We start from the raw sequence: 18,224 nt of genomic DNA, 5'->3' as shown, positions 1-18,224 counted from the left end.
CAGAATTGAGGCTTAGTGGATTTGTTAAACCCTGGGTTGCTGGACTGACACCATTCCAGGTTAAATATATCACAGACAAGTATACAATTACACTAAGGCTGTTGAAGGGGTGAGATGTAGCCTAGTGGTAAAGCGCTCACTTGATGTGCGGTCGGTTTGGGATCGATCCCCGTCGGTGGGCCCATTGGGCTATTTCTCGTTCCAGCTAGTGCTCCACAACTGGTGTAACAAATGCTGTGGTATGTACCATCCTGTCTGTGGGATGGGGCATATTAAAGATCCCTTGCTGCTAATTGAAGTGTCGACAGCGGGTTTTTTCCCTCGATATCTGTGTGGTCCTTAACCATATGTCCGACGCCACATAACCGTAAATAAAATGTGTTGAGTGTGTCGTTAAATAAAACAATTCCTTCCTTTCCCATTTCAGGATAATGATGTTCAGCTCACCTTGAGTGTGCGTATGGTGACCACTGTACTGAACTGTTTTTGTTTCAGGAGAGCAAACAGGTGAAGCGAGAGAAGGCGCAGATGACGGCGAAGGAGCACATAGAGGCCGAGGCTGATGATGTCATCAAGGAGGTCATGGAGGTTATCGAGGTCATCCACAAGGAGGATGAGGAGAAACCCACGCACTCGACGCCCAGCAGCTCGAGTGAGACCATGGCCGTCATCGTCAGGTAAGAAACGTAGATCTCTCTTACTCCGAGAAACTTAAATCTCTCTTACTCCAAGAAACTTAAACATTTGTGAGAAACGTAGATCTCTCTTACACCGAGAAACTTAAAAATGTGTGAGAATTGTAGATCTCTTACACCGAGAAATTTAAACATTTATGAGAATCGTAGATCTCTCTTACACCGAGAAACTTAAACATTTGTGAGAATCGTAGATATCTCTTACACTGAGACCGGCCTCGGTGGCGTCGTGGTAAATTTAACAACATAAACCCACATACTCAGAGAAATCTAAACCTGTGAACTCGATGCTGAACAGTTCAACTACCACCATTGTCAGATGAGACTCATTAAATATATACTGAACAAAATAAGAAACTTCCGATAACTTTGCTTGAACATAACTTGATGAAAACAAACCGGGGGAATAATTGTTATATATGCGTTTAAAGAGTGTTCCATGATGCATCGTTTGGTGCAAAAATCATGGCCATAGGTTAACAGAAACTGGGAGAAATTTTGACCAAGTGTGGTATGGGTTAAAAAAAAAAAAAAAACCCACTTAATAACAGGTATGACCACCTCTTGAATTGACCACTGCAGTGCATCACAGGCGCATAGAATTGACTGAAGTGTTGATTTCTGCCTGTGGAATATTGTTCCATTCCTGAATGAGCGCTTGACGAAGTTCGTTGACGTTAGCGGGTGGGTTGGGACGACGCCTCAATCGTCTGTCCAGACTATCCCAGACATGCTTGATGGGGTTGAGATCAGGACTTTTAGCGGGCCAGTCATCAATGAAAGCAATGTTATTTGTCCTAAGAAAATTTACATCGAGATGTTGGCTTTGTCAGAGGAATGACGTGATGAGCAAGAATGTCATCACGGTAACGTTGAGCATTTAAATTGCCATCAATGACGACTAGTGGTGAACGATAACCATGGGCAATGGTTGCCCAGACCATGACACAACCCCCACCCCCGAAACGATCTCGTTCAAGAACACAACAGTCAGCATAGCGTTCATTTCTCCTATGGTAGACGTACACCCTGCCATCACCACGTTGTAAAGAAAATCTGGATTCATCCGAAAAAAGAACGGTATTCCAGCGTTGCCGTATCCAACGAGTGTGTGCACATGCCCAATTAAGACGATATAGACAATGACGTTGCGTTAAAACGCATCCGACGTAAGGATGTCGTGCATGTAAACCGTTCTCCCGCAGACGATTACGAACAGTTTGCCCACTGATTCGGTTATTATGAAGCCCAGGTGTGTTAGCAGCAGTAGCAGTGGCAGTTTGGAATCGATTGCGCAAATGCGTGTTCATGATATAGCGGACTTGACCACGCGTTGTAACACGCGGACGTCCACGACGTGGCAAGTCGTTGGTGCTTCCTGTCGTTCGAAATCTTACGCGAAGATTTCTTATCGCTCGACTAGAACTCCCAACATGCCTTGCAACGTCTTCTGTCGACATGCCAGCATCAAGCATGCCAATCGCCCGTTCGCGTAAATTAGTGGGTATTCTTGGCATACTAAAAATGCTACAATGTAAAAAAAACTTTAATTTGTTTACAAATTTTAAAACGTTTTTGTTCACTTGACAACAATGTCAGTAAGACAAGTAAAACAAATTGACCGAATACTACACGGGACATGTCGAACCATGAATGCATGTGCAAATTTAATTTCACGTTGTCGACGATTAACAGTGCAAAAATAATCGATAAAATTCATGAATCCTGATAATACAGCTTAAGGCTAATACTACCTATATAATTTCATTACACAATGAATTCTTTAACACAACAAATACTATATGTACAAATCGGAAGTTTCTTTTTCTGTTCAGTATACATCCACTTTTACCTTTTCTTTGAAAAGGAGGTGAGATGTAGCCCAGTGGTAAAGCGCTCGCTTGATGCGCAGTCGGTTTAGGATCGATCCCAGTCTATGAGCCCATTGGGCTATTTCTCATTCCAGCCAGTACATCACGACTGGTATATCAAAGGCTGTGGTATGTGCTGTCCTGTCTGTGGGATGGTGCATATAAAAGATCCCTTGCTGCTAATCGAAAAGTAGCTCATGAAGTGGCGACAGCGGGTTTCCTTTCTCAATATCTGTGTGGTCCTTAACCAGATGTCCGACACCATATAACCGTAAATAAAATGTGTTGAGTGCGTCGTTAAATAAAACATTTCTTTCTTTCTTTCCATATAACTAAATAAAATGTGTTAAGTGTGTCGTTAAATAAAAAAATTCTTTCCTTTTTCTATAAAAAGATGGGATGGTTAAAGATTTTGTGAATTAATCTTTCTGTGCATTTCTATCTTTGTGGTTTCCAGGTCTCCATACTCTGCCCTGTCCTCTGGCATAGACTTGAAGCCGAAGTTAAAGATTTTGTGAATTAATTGTTTTTGTGCATTTCTATCTTTGTGTTTTCCAGGTCTCCAGACTCTGCCCTGTCCTCGGGTTTAGACTCAAAGCCGAAGTTCAAGCCTCAGGGTCCAAGATTGTGGAAGGGTTTTGTCGCCATGCAGGATCTCGCAAAGTTCTTCACCTCCGCGTACAAAGTCTCCGGTCCAACTAACGACTTGGTTTGTACAAACTAAATGTAGATTAATATACAAGATGTTACCTTGCAAAGTTCTTCACATCCGCATACAAAGTCTCCGGTCCAACTAACGACTTGGTTCGTACAAACTAAATGTAGATTAATATACAAGATGTTACTTCACTAAGTTCTTCACATCCGCGTACAAAGTCTCCAGTCCAAATAATGACTTTGTTCATACAAACTAAATGTAGATTAATGTATAAGACGTTTAGGAAATGAGTTGGACATTATTTCGACATTATTGCTATTCGAGTGAGTGGTGATAAGGATGAGATTTTTCTGCATTACATAATTTTTGGTGAGATATAGTTATTAATTTTTAGCTGTCCCCCACCACCACCACCACCACCACCATCACCATCAAAGGATTTCACAAAGTAGATAGAATTCAGTTTCAAATGCTGACAAATTACCTCGTATTTAACTATGGTAAAGTTCATATTAGGTTCCATTTTTAATGGGGATCACATTGCAGGAGATATCTTTTAGGTTGTCTTACCGACCTCAGTGGTGTCGAGCTTAAGCTATCGGACATAGGTAAGGTTGGTAGGTACTGTGTTCGCAGCCTGGACCGGCTCCCACCCAGAGTGAGTTTTAACGACTCATTGGGTAAGACCACTACATCCTCTTCTCTCTCACTAACCATTAACAACTAACCCACTAACTTGGACAAACAACCCAGATAGCTACGGTGTGTGTTCGGGACAGTGTGCTTTAACATTAATTGGATATAATCACACAAAAAAACCTTGAAATGAATACAGGAAAGGTTGTCTCGTTATTATGCATATATATATATATGTGTATATACTCACGGAAAAAAGTTCCTGTGCATCATTAAAATTTCAGTAGGACTTGTATTTTTAAAATTTAAAAATATTGTGTTTTACATAGATGTACTATTTATCTGTTAAAAGTACGGTGATCCTCTCCTGCCTTCTGAACCTGAAGTACTGTTTACACAATGCTTGGTGCGCCGTTGGTGATGATGTAACAGAACAATGTACTGATGTACGGTCATGGTGGTACTTTGTTATCACCTAATCGGTTGCGTTCAGTTCTTCCACTGATTGGCCTTAACTTAGAGATGCATTAGGATGTTAAACGTATCATTTCCAAATGATTCCATATGTGCACCCGCTTAATACTGACAATTTGCTGACGTGGCGTCACGTGTCAACTCCCTAAACATGGAAGATCCCTAGTACCCCTAAACTGTCGAGAACATCTCCGCAGATATTGCATAGTGTTCTGATGAACACCAGTAAATACCAAAATTACTAGCAATAGCGTTTGTGCCGTTCTAACCTCAATCATACCCATCGTTCGAAGGAGTCCATTTTCTGGGAGGCAAGTTCAGTGATAAGAAAAATGACGTCAAACAGGAGCACATGACCAAGAATGCTAGTAATGCAACATGTGATCACAAAGTATGAATAGTTCATGCAATTGACAGGACACTGCTGGAATATCGACGAGAGTGATTACACGTTCAGTTACTGAACTTTTTATAACCAGATTTCAAGTAAATTATATTCTATATGCAATCATTTGGTGCACAGGAACTTTTTTCCACGAGTATATATATATCTTTTGACTTTATTTAGAACTTGCCAGACACGATAGCTGTGTGTGGACGAATTGCTCCAGATCAGATGTGGGACTACCTTGCGAAAATACGACAAGGAGGTTCGAGGGTGAGTGATTGGGTTATCCTCAAAACTTGAGCTTCCAACTCCTTACTCTGTTTTTCACATATATATATATCGATGTTCTGCCTTGAACACATTTTAAAATCTTTTACAGGATATTTGTTTTTATTTCTGTTTATACCCAAAAAAAATCCTGTTATTTAATAAAGAAAACCTTGCAGCAATATCTACTTTTGAAGACCCTAGGTTTTCCAGATTTATTTTGTCTGCAGTCAGTTTTTCATTATTATTTTAATTAAAGATTTCAGTAAAAATATTTCAAAAAGACCACAACGTGTTATATTTCCTTACAAATAGGGACATAGTTCTCTGTCTGTCTATCCTGTATCTCTGTCTCTCTCTCTCTCTCTCTCTCTCTCTCTCTCTCTCTCTCTCTCTCTCTCTCTGTAGCTCCTTTCCTGTCTGTTTCCCTCTGTCTCTCTATCGATCCGTTTCTCTGTCTCTCCATCTCTTTATCTGTATCTCTCTCTCCCTCTCTCCCTCCCTTTCTCTTTCTCTCTCTCTCTCTCTCTCTCTCTCTCTCTCTCTCTCTCTCTCTCTCTCTCTCTCTCTCTCTCTCTCTCTCTCTCTCTCTCTCCAAATATTAGACACAAAAACTTTCTGACATTTTGACATGCCAAAACAAATTTGCTAAGATGTCATCATACATACAAACATTCCTTCCCTTCCAGGACATCTGCATCATCCGATTCATCCCTGGCAGTGATGACGAGAAGGTTGCGTATATTCACCTCTACTCCTACCTCAACAGCAGGGGGCGCTGTGGTGTGGTCGGCAATGCTCCCAAACACGTGAAGGACTTCTACATCGTACCTCTCGCATCACACGGCCACATTCCACGAGTTCTGAAACCATTTGATGGACCAGGTAGGAATTTGTTTTTGTTTTTATGACACTGCTTCTAGTTTGCTCTCACTGTTTTCTGCTTGGTCTACATAGCTAATTATTAAATATATATATATATATATATATATATATATATATATATATATATATATATATATATATATATATATATATACAGTGGACTCTGTCTAAACCGGATTCTGTTTAATCTGGATTTCTGCGTAAACCGGTCCATTTCTAAAGTCCCGTCCAGCTACCGTTTATCTCTTAGGTATAAATCTCTGCCTAATCTGTACTCTGTCTACTCCGGACTCCGGATCAAAAATCAAGAACGAAAGAACCATAATTACCTCTGTCTACACCGGATTGGGATTTGACTGAACGACGGGCTGCTTAATTAGTTGAACAATGATCGTCAATTGCCTAGTAATCAGGACGTCATCGCAAGATCAAATACAAAATGTAATTGCACTCATGTGAAGTTTACTCTTATTGCGGTAGGCCGTTAGATCAATCGGATTAATAGTGTGTGTGTTGATACCTAACTGATTTTACACTTGCTATTTAAATAAATAAAATGTTTGTTTATTCGATATAGTCATTCAGTCAATGTGACACTTGTTAAAACAATGAACTCTGTGTGCTATTTTATGTGTATTAAATCAAGAAATTTTTTGTCAATCATTCAAGTCCACTATATATATATATCCGACATTCTTGGTGCAAAACTTAGGAAAACATTACATCAACTGAATTAAATTGACCAAACTTACCTTGTTTTCATGAAGCAATATTTCTGGGAATTTTCAGAGGTGAGGATGGCTAAACTTTATTTAACAATTAATTAAGCAATGTGTTGTAAAACAAACTTACCTTTGCGTTCTAGTCAATTTGCTCTAGAGGTGTCGTTAAGCAAAATTAAACAAAACAAATTTTAAATTTAAATACCACTAATTTAGCAATGTGCTGAAGTGCTGTTAATCCAACATTCCTTTCCTTTGTGATGCCATATAACTGTAAATAAAATGTGTTGAGTGCGTCGTTAAATAAAACATTTCCTTCCTTTCCTTTGCGTTCAGGTCTGGAAAACAATCGGCCACACATGCTCCTTGGAATCATCATCCGCCAGAAGTTGAAGCGAGGCAGTCAGAGTGACGGTGCCGGGGTGCTGCCGAAACCAAAGGAAGAAGTGTTGTCGGCTAAGAAGGCTCGCATCCAGGGCTCCGTGATGACGGCCCAGAAAGACCCGCGTCTGGACCGGGCGAGTCGCGTTGTGAAAACATTCTCGCCATCATCATCATCCGAGCCCTGTCCGATCCGGTACAAACCAACGAAGCTGGAGGAACTGAAGGCATCATCATCGTCGTCATCAACATCATCTTCTCCTGATCTGGGATCCATCAGCAAAGACCCGATCGTGAAGGCGTTCACCGATCCGAAGACCGCGGAGGACAGTCCAAAGTTGTCGAGTGAGTACAGGATTTTGTTTAGATTTTACTTGCATTTTTTACCCTTTGATCTGTAGGGTCAGGATGTAGCCCAGTGGTACAGCACTTGCTCGATGCGCAGTCGGTGTGGGATAGACCCCTGTCAGTGGGCACATTGGGCTATTTTTCGTTCCAGCCAGTGCACCAACAAGACAACATTGTGATTTTACTTAACAACTGGTGTAACAAAGGCTGTGGTATGTGCTATCCTGTCTGTGGGATGGTGCATATAAAAGATCCCTTGCTGCTAATCAAAAAGAGTAGCCCATGAAGTGGCGACAGTGGGTTTCCTCTCTCAATATCTGTGTAGTCCTTAACCTATTTGTCTGACGCCATATAACCGTAAATAAAATGTGTTGAGTACGTCATTAAATAAACCATTTCCTTCCGTAACCATATGTCTGAAGCCAGATAATCGTCGTTAAATAAAACAGTTCTTTCCTTCTTTCTTTTCTTTGATCTGTCTATATTTTCTGTTCTTTTTCTCTCCTATGACCTTCAGAATACTGCAGGCTGTTATACCTTGTCGACATCACGCAAGTTCACACATTAGAACATTCACAAAATCATATTGCTTTCCTTGAGGGGAGTGATTAATTGCTCTCCTAACGTAGGTTATGGGAAGCTATTTAAGATATTGCCATTACTATCCCTTAAATTACTTTTGTCACTGTGGACAATAATATTATGATACAGAATACCCACCCATTGGGCTATTTCTCGTTCCAGCCAGTGCACCACAACTGGTATATCAAAGGCCGTGGTATATGCTATCCTGTCTGGGATGGTGCATATAAAAGATCCCTTGCTGTTAATCGAAAAGAGTAGCCCATGAAGTGGCGACAGAGGGTTTCCTCTCTCAATATCTGTGTGGTCCTTAACGATATGTCTGATGCCATATAACCGTAAATAAAATGTGTTGAGTGCGTCATTAAATAAAACATTTTATTCTTTCTTTCCAGAATACCCACATCTTGTATTAATATTTATTTAATGTTTTTCTATTTTATTAGGGGCCTAATTCACAAAGGTCTCTTAGGCTCTGCTAGACAACAAAGCATCCTCTTTGCAAGTCTTTTAGCATTGCACTGCGAGATGGGCCTAATTCACAAAGGTCTCTTAGGCTCTGCTAGACAACAAAGCATCCTCTTTGCAAGTCTTTTAGCATTGCACTGCGAGATGGGCCTAATTCACAAAGGTCTCTTAGGCTCTGCTAGACAACAAAGCATCCTCTTTGCAAGTCTTTTAGCATTGCACTGCGAGATGGGCCTAATTCACAAAGGTCTCTTAAGCTCTGCTAGACAACAAAGCATCCTCTTTGCAAGTCTTGTAGCATTGCACTGCGAGATGGGCCTAATTCACAAAGGTCTCTTAGGCTCTGCTAGACAACAAAGCATCCTCTTTGCAAGTCTTTTAGCATTGCACTGCGAGATCTGTCTTCTATAGAGATATGGGGCCTAATTCACAAAGCTCTCTTAGGCTCTGCTAGACAACAAAGCATCCTCTTTGCAAGTCTTTTAGCATTGCACTGCGAGATGGGCCTAATTCACAAAGGTCTCTTAGGCTCTGCTAGACAACAAAGCATCCTCTTTGCAAGTCTTTTAGCATTGCACTGCGAGATCTGTCTTCTATAAAGATATGGGGCCTAATTCACAAAGGTCTCTTAGGCTCTGCTAGACAACAAAGCATCCTCTTTGTAAGTCTTTTAGCATTGCACTGCGAGATCGCAAAGTTGCAAGAGTTTAGAGAATTAGGCCCCAGTTTCTTTCTGTATTCTCATAATACTCATGCAGCATTCAGAATAAGCATCGTTAAATAAAACATTTCCTTCTTTCATTTGAACAAGTAAAAATACTGATGGACAAGTAGATTTATAAATGTACACTAATGAAAAAACATTCTGCTCATTTCTATCACAACCTATCCCTAGTATTAAGATTTATTTACTGTTGTTTGTATTTTTCAGTTTCTCTGCCGTATTCGCCGGGTGGTGGCGATGATGATGACGACGATACAGAAGATCTGCCGTACGACCCCACAGACAGTCAGATTTTACTGGCACCACCATCATCATCATCATTGCAACTACCACCAACATCCACTACATCGGCACCTACAGCAGTCACCGCCACATCGTCATCGTCAACAACACTGACAACAGTAGTAGCTACTACATCATCGTCGGTGAAGAAGACGACTAAACTAAAACAGTTGTCGGACACAGAGGCCATCACAGGAATCAAAGTGGATGAAATCGTCGACAAGATCGCCAGGAGCACGGACCCTGCACAGATCACCGCCATGATGGTGACGATACTCGCGTGCGCGTCAGACGCAGCCGAACAGAAGGTGCTGCTCACAGAACTCACAAACAGAGTAGAAACCCGTAAGCAAGACCTGATCAAACAGACGCTCGGAATTGAGGGCAAAAGTGAGGTCGAAAATCTGCAGAAATTGTCAGAAAGAGTTGAAGGTGGGAATGATTTGGATAAATCAGTGAATAAATTGGCAGCTGTGACTGAAACGAAAGTGGTTTCGACCACGGCCAAAACGAAAGTGGTTTCATCCACAATTAGCAAGCCTGGTGAATCTGAAACGACCCGTCCACTGGTTTCAAAGCTTGTTGATACAGACGTTGCCACCCCTGTCGGTTTTTACACAAGCAGCAGTAGTGGAGAATCTAATAATAGTCATTTGAAAAAGAAAATTGAGCATAAAGCCGTGGTTCCGGTTGAAACTGTTAAAGAGGTGGTAAAGCAAGACGAACTTATTACTAAATCGGAGATGGTGAAAGACTCTTCAAAGGACGATACTGTTTCAACTGCTGAAACTATAATGTCCACTTCGGATTCGGTTCAGAGGATGGACACCAAGTCATCATCAACTGCTGGTTCCAAGCTGACAGAAGCAGTCTCGGAGACTAAAGATGCTTCTGCTACTACTGCAACAGCAGCAGCTACAACAACAGCAGCAGCAGCAGCAGAATCCTCAGTTAAAAGTATCCCGATTTCCATCTCGGAGACTAAAACGGGCGACATGCCACTGGCCTTACAAGCTCTGATGAAAGATGTGATGGGGGAATCGGCCGTGAGGTTACAGAAGCCGCGACTTCCGGCTCGCTTTGCTGTGGCCGCTAGCGAGAAAGGAAAAGATTCTGGAAAAGACGGTAAAGCGGAGAAAACAGAAACAGACAAACTTGGTACTGAGGGCAAGAAGAAAAAAGATTTCAATAGTACCAGTTCCGAAAAGAAAGACAAGATCGGTGCTATAGAAAACATCATTCCCGGTTTGGGATATCTCGACACCGACAGCGATGAAGAATATTCGGGAAGTCCTCATCTTTTCATGAGCCTTGGCAAAAAGTTGGAAAGTTCTTCTAAAGACAGCAGTGCAGTTAGTGGTGCTCCGGAGAAATCGGAGGGAGAGTCTAAAGGACTAGATTCGACTAAAGAATCGAAAGACGAGCAGATCGAACTCTCGAAGAGCGATCTGGACATGAGGGCTGGGCAGTGCCCCGAGATGCCGACAGCGTTTCCGAAAGATGTGGATCTTCGTGCCCAACCGGGAGTGGAGGACATCGATGAACGCATCAAACCGGGCGGTGAGATCCCGATGGACAGAGACGACCGAGTCCCCGGTCCGCAACAATTACCAGGACTCCACCCTCCCACTCCCCTCGGACTCCCAGGGATGAGGCCACTCGCTCCAGAAGGGTTCTCGCCGGCGGTTAGGCCGCCACCGATCAGAATTCCGCAGTGGGGTCCCGGAAATCCACCCCCTCCCGGCGTCGATGATCCAATTTCTCCGGAAATGAAAGTCAGACCACCACCGGGCGTTGCGGTCAGATTCAGAGGACCTCACCCACGCCCTCCGTTTACGACTCCGTTGCTGCCCCCTCGACTGGGTTTTCCCTTTATAGGAGATTCTCAAACCAAAACTGTTGAAGGGTCGGTGCAATCAGAGAAAGATCCTGCAATAGCGGACTCTACAGTGTCGTCTACAATAGATCCTAAGAAAGACGTGCCAGCAACTAAGGAAGAGTCTTCTAAAGATGCTTCTAAAAGAGGCTCGCCTGGAACAAAGAAAGATGAAAGCAGTGCCAAAAAAGCTAAGAAGGATAAGTCGGGGAAAGAGTCTAAAAACAAAAGTAAGACTAAAAGTAAAAAAGGGTCGGATGATAAGACATCGACCGAGGATGTTGACGAGAGGATCCTGCCTCCCATAATTCCCGGCGTTCCGATGACGGTCAGTCTTCCGGGAATTCCGGTGGCTATTTCGGTTGTTCCGCCAAAACCTTCGGGGTTGGAAGCAGTGGTTACAACCGAAATACAAGCACAGTGGCCAGGACAGACGGACATAGATCAGAGAATGTTCGCTCCAGGGATGGCGAATCCCATGATGGGAGTTCAGGTTCCAGTTGCCAGTATTCCCATAACGGTGTCGAACAATCCCATGATGCCTAGCCACATGGTGTCGGTGAACAGTCCCATAATGACACCTTCAAACGCTCCCATGATGGCTGGCATGTCGAACAGTCAGCCGGTTGTTGGGCCTCCTATGATGGGCATTAACATTCCACCAAGCATCCCTCCATCTATCGGTGCTCCTCCCCCAATGCCGGTTTCCAGCGTTCAGCCGAGCGTACCGCCAGTATCAACCAACACTGCGTGGATGCCAGGGGCAGTGGTAGGTCACCACATTCCCCCTCATCATCCACAGCATCCAGGTGAGATTCTGCCAGGACAGCACCCTCCGGAACATCCCTTAGGACCCCAGCACCCTCTGGAACATCCCCTCGGACCCCAGCAACCTCCGAGAGACACCCTAGACCCACATGGCTATCAGTTGTCGGGTCACAGTGGCAGGATAATGACGCCCGCTTACAAAGACGTGGATTTTCGCCAGCAGGATGTGGACCTGCGATCGATGAACACGCCGATGATGGGCCCTGGAGAATATCTCTGTCAGTCGTCGCCAAACACTGACGCCGGTTTCCCTCATAAGAGGCCGTATGAACACGAACATCCCAATGAGCCTCAGGGAAAGCGTTCCCGAGGTTTTGGCGGAGGACCCGGCGGGTTTCGATCCGAGAGTCCTCAGATGCACATGCACCCATCTTCCCAACCAGCGAGAGATTCGAAGCCGCCTTCGTTGATGTCGCTGAATGTCGGTCCGCCACAGGAGCCAGAGTGCAGCCAGTCTCCCAACGAGATCGATTATTACGAGCAGCAGGAATTCATCGGCGGTTACTACCAAGGCGTAAAGAACCCCCGGGGAGGTGGTTGGAATTACAAAGGTCCCAGAGGAAGAAGCAAGTTCCGCAGAGAGTTTCCGCCAGGGTCGGGGAACGCCCCCGAGGAAGGAGGAGGTTTTCCCCCCGAGCAGGGCGAGGAGAGACTGATGGACAGAAACGAGGACGGACATGGGTACGGGCGGGAGAGACGGCAGTGGGGGGCGCGGCATGACCGGAGAGGAGGCGGGAGAGACGGGGAGTCGACGCGAGGTTATCACAATGACGACTCGCGGCACAGAGAAGGATTTCATCGTGGTCGTAGACGGGATGTGAGAGACTATAGGCGATAACTGTTGTTTACTCATTGTTCACATTGTCATCTCTTAATCACGGAGCTTTAAACTAGAGGAAGAACATACCTCGTTACATTGTTTTAAAAACAAATGTGGTCCAATCCTGGTGCTTATAAAACTTTTAGAGTGTACTCAAGACTCCATTAATAGAGTGAGACAGTAATGTCATGACAACGCCATACGAACTGTATGCATGTGACGTCATTACAGATTGAGTCTTGACTCTAAAACTTTTTATAAGCACAGGCCCAAATCTAAGGTGTGTTTAGCTCAACGGAGCAAGAAAAACCCCTTACAATACTGGTTTTTGTTACTCTGAAACAGAATGATCAGTTTGGGAAAAAATCAAATTGTTCGCAAAATGTTAGTTGATAGCTGTCATTAAACATAAGCCTGTTCTGAGTTTAAACGGGAAAAAAAAGTTCTTTGCTAGACTGGTTTTTGTTCTTACGTTAAACCAAATGACCACGTGAGGGACCAGTCAAAGTGTTTACAAACGTTGGCATTGTTCACACACGTTAGCATCGTTCGCAGTCATTGACCTAAACATTGGGCTGGTGTGTAGATGGTTTGTTGTGGCTAATGTTTTTAACAATAAAACATGTGGTGTTGGGATTTGGTAACATTTCTGTGGCTACTTGTGAATGTACTTGTTAACAGTACAAAAACAAGTGGTCGAAATTTAAATTCAGTTCAGCCAGATAGAGAAGGGCAAAACAAAACGCTCTATAAATTGTTTTGTTATGTTTCGTGTTAAAACTGAGTGATTACGTTTGACACCAGTGGATTCATTTGGGAAAGTTAGCAGTGGTCGTAAAATGCAAGCTTGATGTATACATGTTTTATTCTGTTTTGAAGTATTCCAGTACAGTCACATACGTTCAGTTAGGTTCTGAGATTGAAAGTTTTGTGACTAATTTAACACTTTCGGTGGAAAGGAAAAGGTCGGCTATTCGGTTGATGTGAAAGTTTGTTTTTTAGTTATTATGGTTTAAATTCTGACAATTTGTTTAACAGTTCTACAAAATGTGGCCGTTTCGTTGTAAAAGTTCGATTTCAGTGTGAGATTAATCTGTGAAAGCAGTTTAATTGAAAAGTGTGTTATAGTCGTGTTTTCGCAAAGGATTTCGCCAAATAACCGATGTGTACGTGGTTTATTCTAACAAGTGTTTGAGGATTCCCTGTGTCAAACAAAAACATCTTGCTAAAGATTAAGATGAAAGTTCTCAATTGTGTATCATCGATCTGTGAATGCAGTTTCACGGAAAACAAGTTAAATCATACATAAATCACCTTTTTTTTAAAGGAAAATAATCACATGCTGTACAAACAAGTTTTGTTTGTTGCTTCTGATTAACGTCGTCATCATCATCATCATCATCATCATCATCATGTGTTCAAAAGCAAAACAGTCAAATGCTGATGTGTACATTATTTCGTTCTTACCAGGGAGAAAATAAACATACAGTGTCACTTAATGTTTTATTCTTGCGAGGTAGGATGTATTGAAACCCAAGGCAGTCACCTGACAGGACTGGAACCTACTTCGATTCATTGCTTCACGGGTCATTTGACAGTCTACAGTTATAAACCGATGGTGATTCAGGCGTTCAATATCTGAACCACGATCATCACCCTGTTTTAGTTACTCTAGATAAATACACTTAAGCTGATGTCACACGATACGAGTGCTTAGTACGATAATAGCTAATTGCACAGCAGCTGATGAAATCACAAAAAGAAGGAAAGAAATGTTTTATTTAACAACTCGCTCAACACATTTTATTTATGGTTATATAGTGTCAGACATATGGTTTAGGACCACACAGATACAGAGAGAAGAAACCCACTGTCGCCACTCCATGGGCTACTCTCTTCGATTAGCATCGAGGGATCTTTTATATGCACCATCCCACAGACAGGGTAGTACATACCACGGTCTTTGTCACACCATTTGCGAAGTGAAATCACAATGTTGTCTTGTTACAATCGGCTATTCTCGTCAACGCTCACCTGAAATTTTGTTTTAGCTTATTTTCAGACAGGTAGAAAATTTCATTGAGCATTATTAAAACGTTGCTAATTTAAACAAAACTCTCTTAACCAAGTACTAAAAGTTGTAGCCACTTTGGATAACAATTATCTACTGGCTAATTTGGCGGCAGCGTGGGTTTTTTCATTGTGGTCTTTAGCCATATATACTCGAGTAACGTTAATAAAGCATTTCTTTCTTCCATGCTTAAAAGTACATTGGATACAGTTGGCAGCTTGGATTGCATGTCATTTATACTATGAGATTTTCAAGACATAACATTAAGTGTTTTAAACAAAAATATGACCTTCGATTAAAATTTAAAAGTATGTCTGGAATACATAACTGCATTTATCTTATAGCACTCTGGCTTATGTACTCTCTCTGCAACCCTTCTCCCCAACCCCCACCCCAGTACATTATTTATATGTAATGTCCAAACCCTCCCCCACCCCTCTGTGCGTATGTCCTTTATCGATGGCCACAGACCTACACCAGTGATAGTTGATCTGAAATTTACTTGTCTAAAATGTACAATGTTGAATGATTTCCGATGTGTATGTCGATTCCCCGTGTCAAACAATACCATCTTGCTAATGACGGAGATGAAAATTCCGAATAACGCACAAATGTTGGTCTTTTCTGCATCCATAATCATCTGGCCCCGTTTACAAAGCGATCGTGGTTCTAAGCTCACCTTAAGTACATAGCTACCTTATGCACTTAGGTAATCTTAAGAGCTAAGATCGCTTTATACAGTGGGACCCAGTTCATTAGTTTCAGATTTATATTTCATCTTTTTCAAATGCTTACAATACAGTGTTACATTTGACAGTTTGCATGTAGCTCTGTGTGTGTGTGTGTGTGTGTGCGTGCGTGCGTGCGTGCATGCACGCGTCCGGGCCCGCACGCATGTGCCTGTGTGTGGATGATCTAGAAGAGAAGAATGAAAAATCATAGTCCCATAACTTCAGTGAAATAAAAGAAGCAAAATGACGGCTAGCTCGGCCAATTGGCCAAACTCGACAGGTGAGAATTTTACGAACAATTGGCCATTTTTATTCTAATTTCGCAGAAAAAAATATAATAATTAATATTTTGTAGGGGAAAAAATCTGGGTTTAGCATCTTTTGAGATAATTTGTTGACAATATCTACTCTCCGAGCTAGCCCTTAAAATGATGTTTAAAAAATGTTCTGTGTAACCATTTGGATATTTTACACGCTATAGATTTAAATCAGGACACCATCATTAACTTTTTTCATGGGTTTAAGCTTAATTCTGTTTCAGAATGTCATAAAAACTTTGTTTAAAATGTCTCGATGTTAAGAAAAATCGCGACGGACATTTTTAATAAGTACAATTCAAGGGAGGACCCCTAATTTATTTTACGTAGGTACCATGGGTTAGACAACACATGGACTATCTCCCTGAGAGGGCACTTCCTCCAAGCCCCTCCCTGGGATCCATTCTTACAATTACTTAGCTTAAACAATAGTTATTTCTGCAAATCGAATACAGCGGTTTGAATTTGGCTAACAGCCTAATGTCTATATTGACACATACACGCACAGTATTTGATAAATCAAGATGGTGGAAGCAAGTGAATAAGATTATTTCCGCTACGGTTAACAAGGAAGGATAGAGAAGATAGAAAAGTAAATACAGAGATTAGAAAGAAAGAAAGGAAAGAAAAGAGGATATGAGTAAATGGCTACCGTCAGTTATTCTCGAAGTTCTGAACTGATTTAAATACACATATTTTCTTGAACACTAAGTAGTAGAGTATGCCAGTTAAGATTGTAATAAATGGGCATTACGAGCTACATTGTATATTGACAAAGTGTAAAAACAATTCAGCATCTTCAAATGGGTCACGAACGTCGTACACATTTATGACGTTTGAAAAACAAATCTATTTAGATGTACATGATGCAGGTTAACCAAAAATGTTTGGCAATGCCTGTAATTTCTTTTTCTGATCATGTACATTTGTGTATCATTTGGTATGTTATGTATTGGTGTGTACAGTGCTATTGAAATTGTGAACTGACCGCGCGCTAAATATATATATCTCGTTATCTTGTCTCGTGTACATATTTCATTGTTATGTACAAAGTTTTACCCATTTTAGTTATCACATTGTCGGGAGATGTGTATAATAACAAGTTGTTTCTTCAGTGTTGTTTATGGAAGCTGCAATAATTAAATCATGATTATAAGATGACGTTGTTCTTGTTGTTAGTAGTAGTATTCAGGCTGACCTGGGGCTATGACCTACTTTCTCGTGACCTAGCCACTGAAGAGGTGGTGACCTACTGGCCCGGCCCCGACCTACTAACCCGGCCCCTTCCTAGGTGCATGTCACCCCTATGCTTGACGAGGACAACAAGCGCCCATAGTAGATACCTGTCGTGGCCTTGACCCTGTTAAAGCCGTGTCCAATATCCGCCCATTCGGACTTATTTAGTAGGGTCGTGTGCAACGCCCCTGGCCCTAGTCCCAACCAAGACTGGTCTCGACCCGTCCACTTGGTCCAGTCCGTGCACGGATATGTCTAGGATCGATCCCCGTTGCTGGGCCCATTTTTTATTTCTTTTCTTGTTTCAGCCAGTACACCATGACTGGTATATCAAAAACCGTGGTATGTGCTATCCTGTCTGTGGGTTTCCTGCATACAAAAAGATATACCAGTACTGGTTGGGATGTAAAATGACCCACTGACGACATCAGGAGTGCTATCCAAATATAACCAATCTGATTTTCATTTTGGTGCTGTATCCAATTAAGGTTTAAGCATGTTGTCATGGGCACACCTCTCTGCTATCTGGTCTGTTCAGGACAGTGGGTTAGTGAGAGAGAAGAGGGTGTAGCGGTCTTACACCTACCCACCGAGTCGTTAAAACTTGGTCTGGGTGGGAGCCGGTACCGAACTACGAACCCAGTACTTACCAGCCTTATGTCCAATGGCTTAACCACGACACCACCAAGGCTGGTAATATGTTGGCAAGCTGACCTACAGATTAAATTTTATCTTTTATGTAAATGATAATTAAAACAAATACTAGTAGAAAATATATATATTTTATTTTACATAGAAATAATTTCTGAGGTTTTAGTGAAATATTGTTGGTGAATGAAATGTGAGTACAGATAAATTTATACACTTGGAATGCAAGTCAAATGTAGCACTATATTCACATACATGTATATGTTACAGGAAATATGTATTATCAGGAAATATGTATAATGATGGTGAAAATTAT

At 42.0% G+C, this 18,224-nt stretch overlaps 1 protein-coding gene across 1 annotated transcript in view; it reads left to right on the top strand.

Moving 5' to 3' along the window:
• Positions 1–17,180, top strand: part of LOC121377737 — a 51,291-nt gene extending 34,111 nt beyond the window's left edge. Inside the window, exons 18-23 of the mRNA XM_041505821.1 lie at positions 496–677; positions 3,125–3,275; positions 4,903–4,992; positions 5,679–5,874; positions 6,933–7,322; positions 9,307–17,180. Coding sequence (XP_041361755.1) covers positions 496–677; positions 3,125–3,275; positions 4,903–4,992; positions 5,679–5,874; positions 6,933–7,322; positions 9,307–12,923 — 4,626 coding nt within the window. The 3' untranslated portion in view covers positions 12,924–17,180. The remainder of the gene's footprint in view (positions 1–495; positions 678–3,124; positions 3,276–4,902; positions 4,993–5,678; positions 5,875–6,932; positions 7,323–9,306) is intronic.
• The last annotated feature ends 1,044 nt before the right edge of the window (positions 17,181–18,224 follow it).

This window comes from Gigantopelta aegis, chromosome 7 (assembly GCF_016097555.1).
Source record: "Gigantopelta aegis isolate Gae_Host chromosome 7, Gae_host_genome, whole genome shotgun sequence".
Classification (NCBI taxonomy): Eukaryota; Metazoa; Mollusca; class Gastropoda; order Neomphalida; family Peltospiridae; genus Gigantopelta; species Gigantopelta aegis.
The sequence above is the reverse complement of the archived record's forward strand: the minus strand, read 5'-3'. Positions and strand labels throughout refer to the sequence as shown.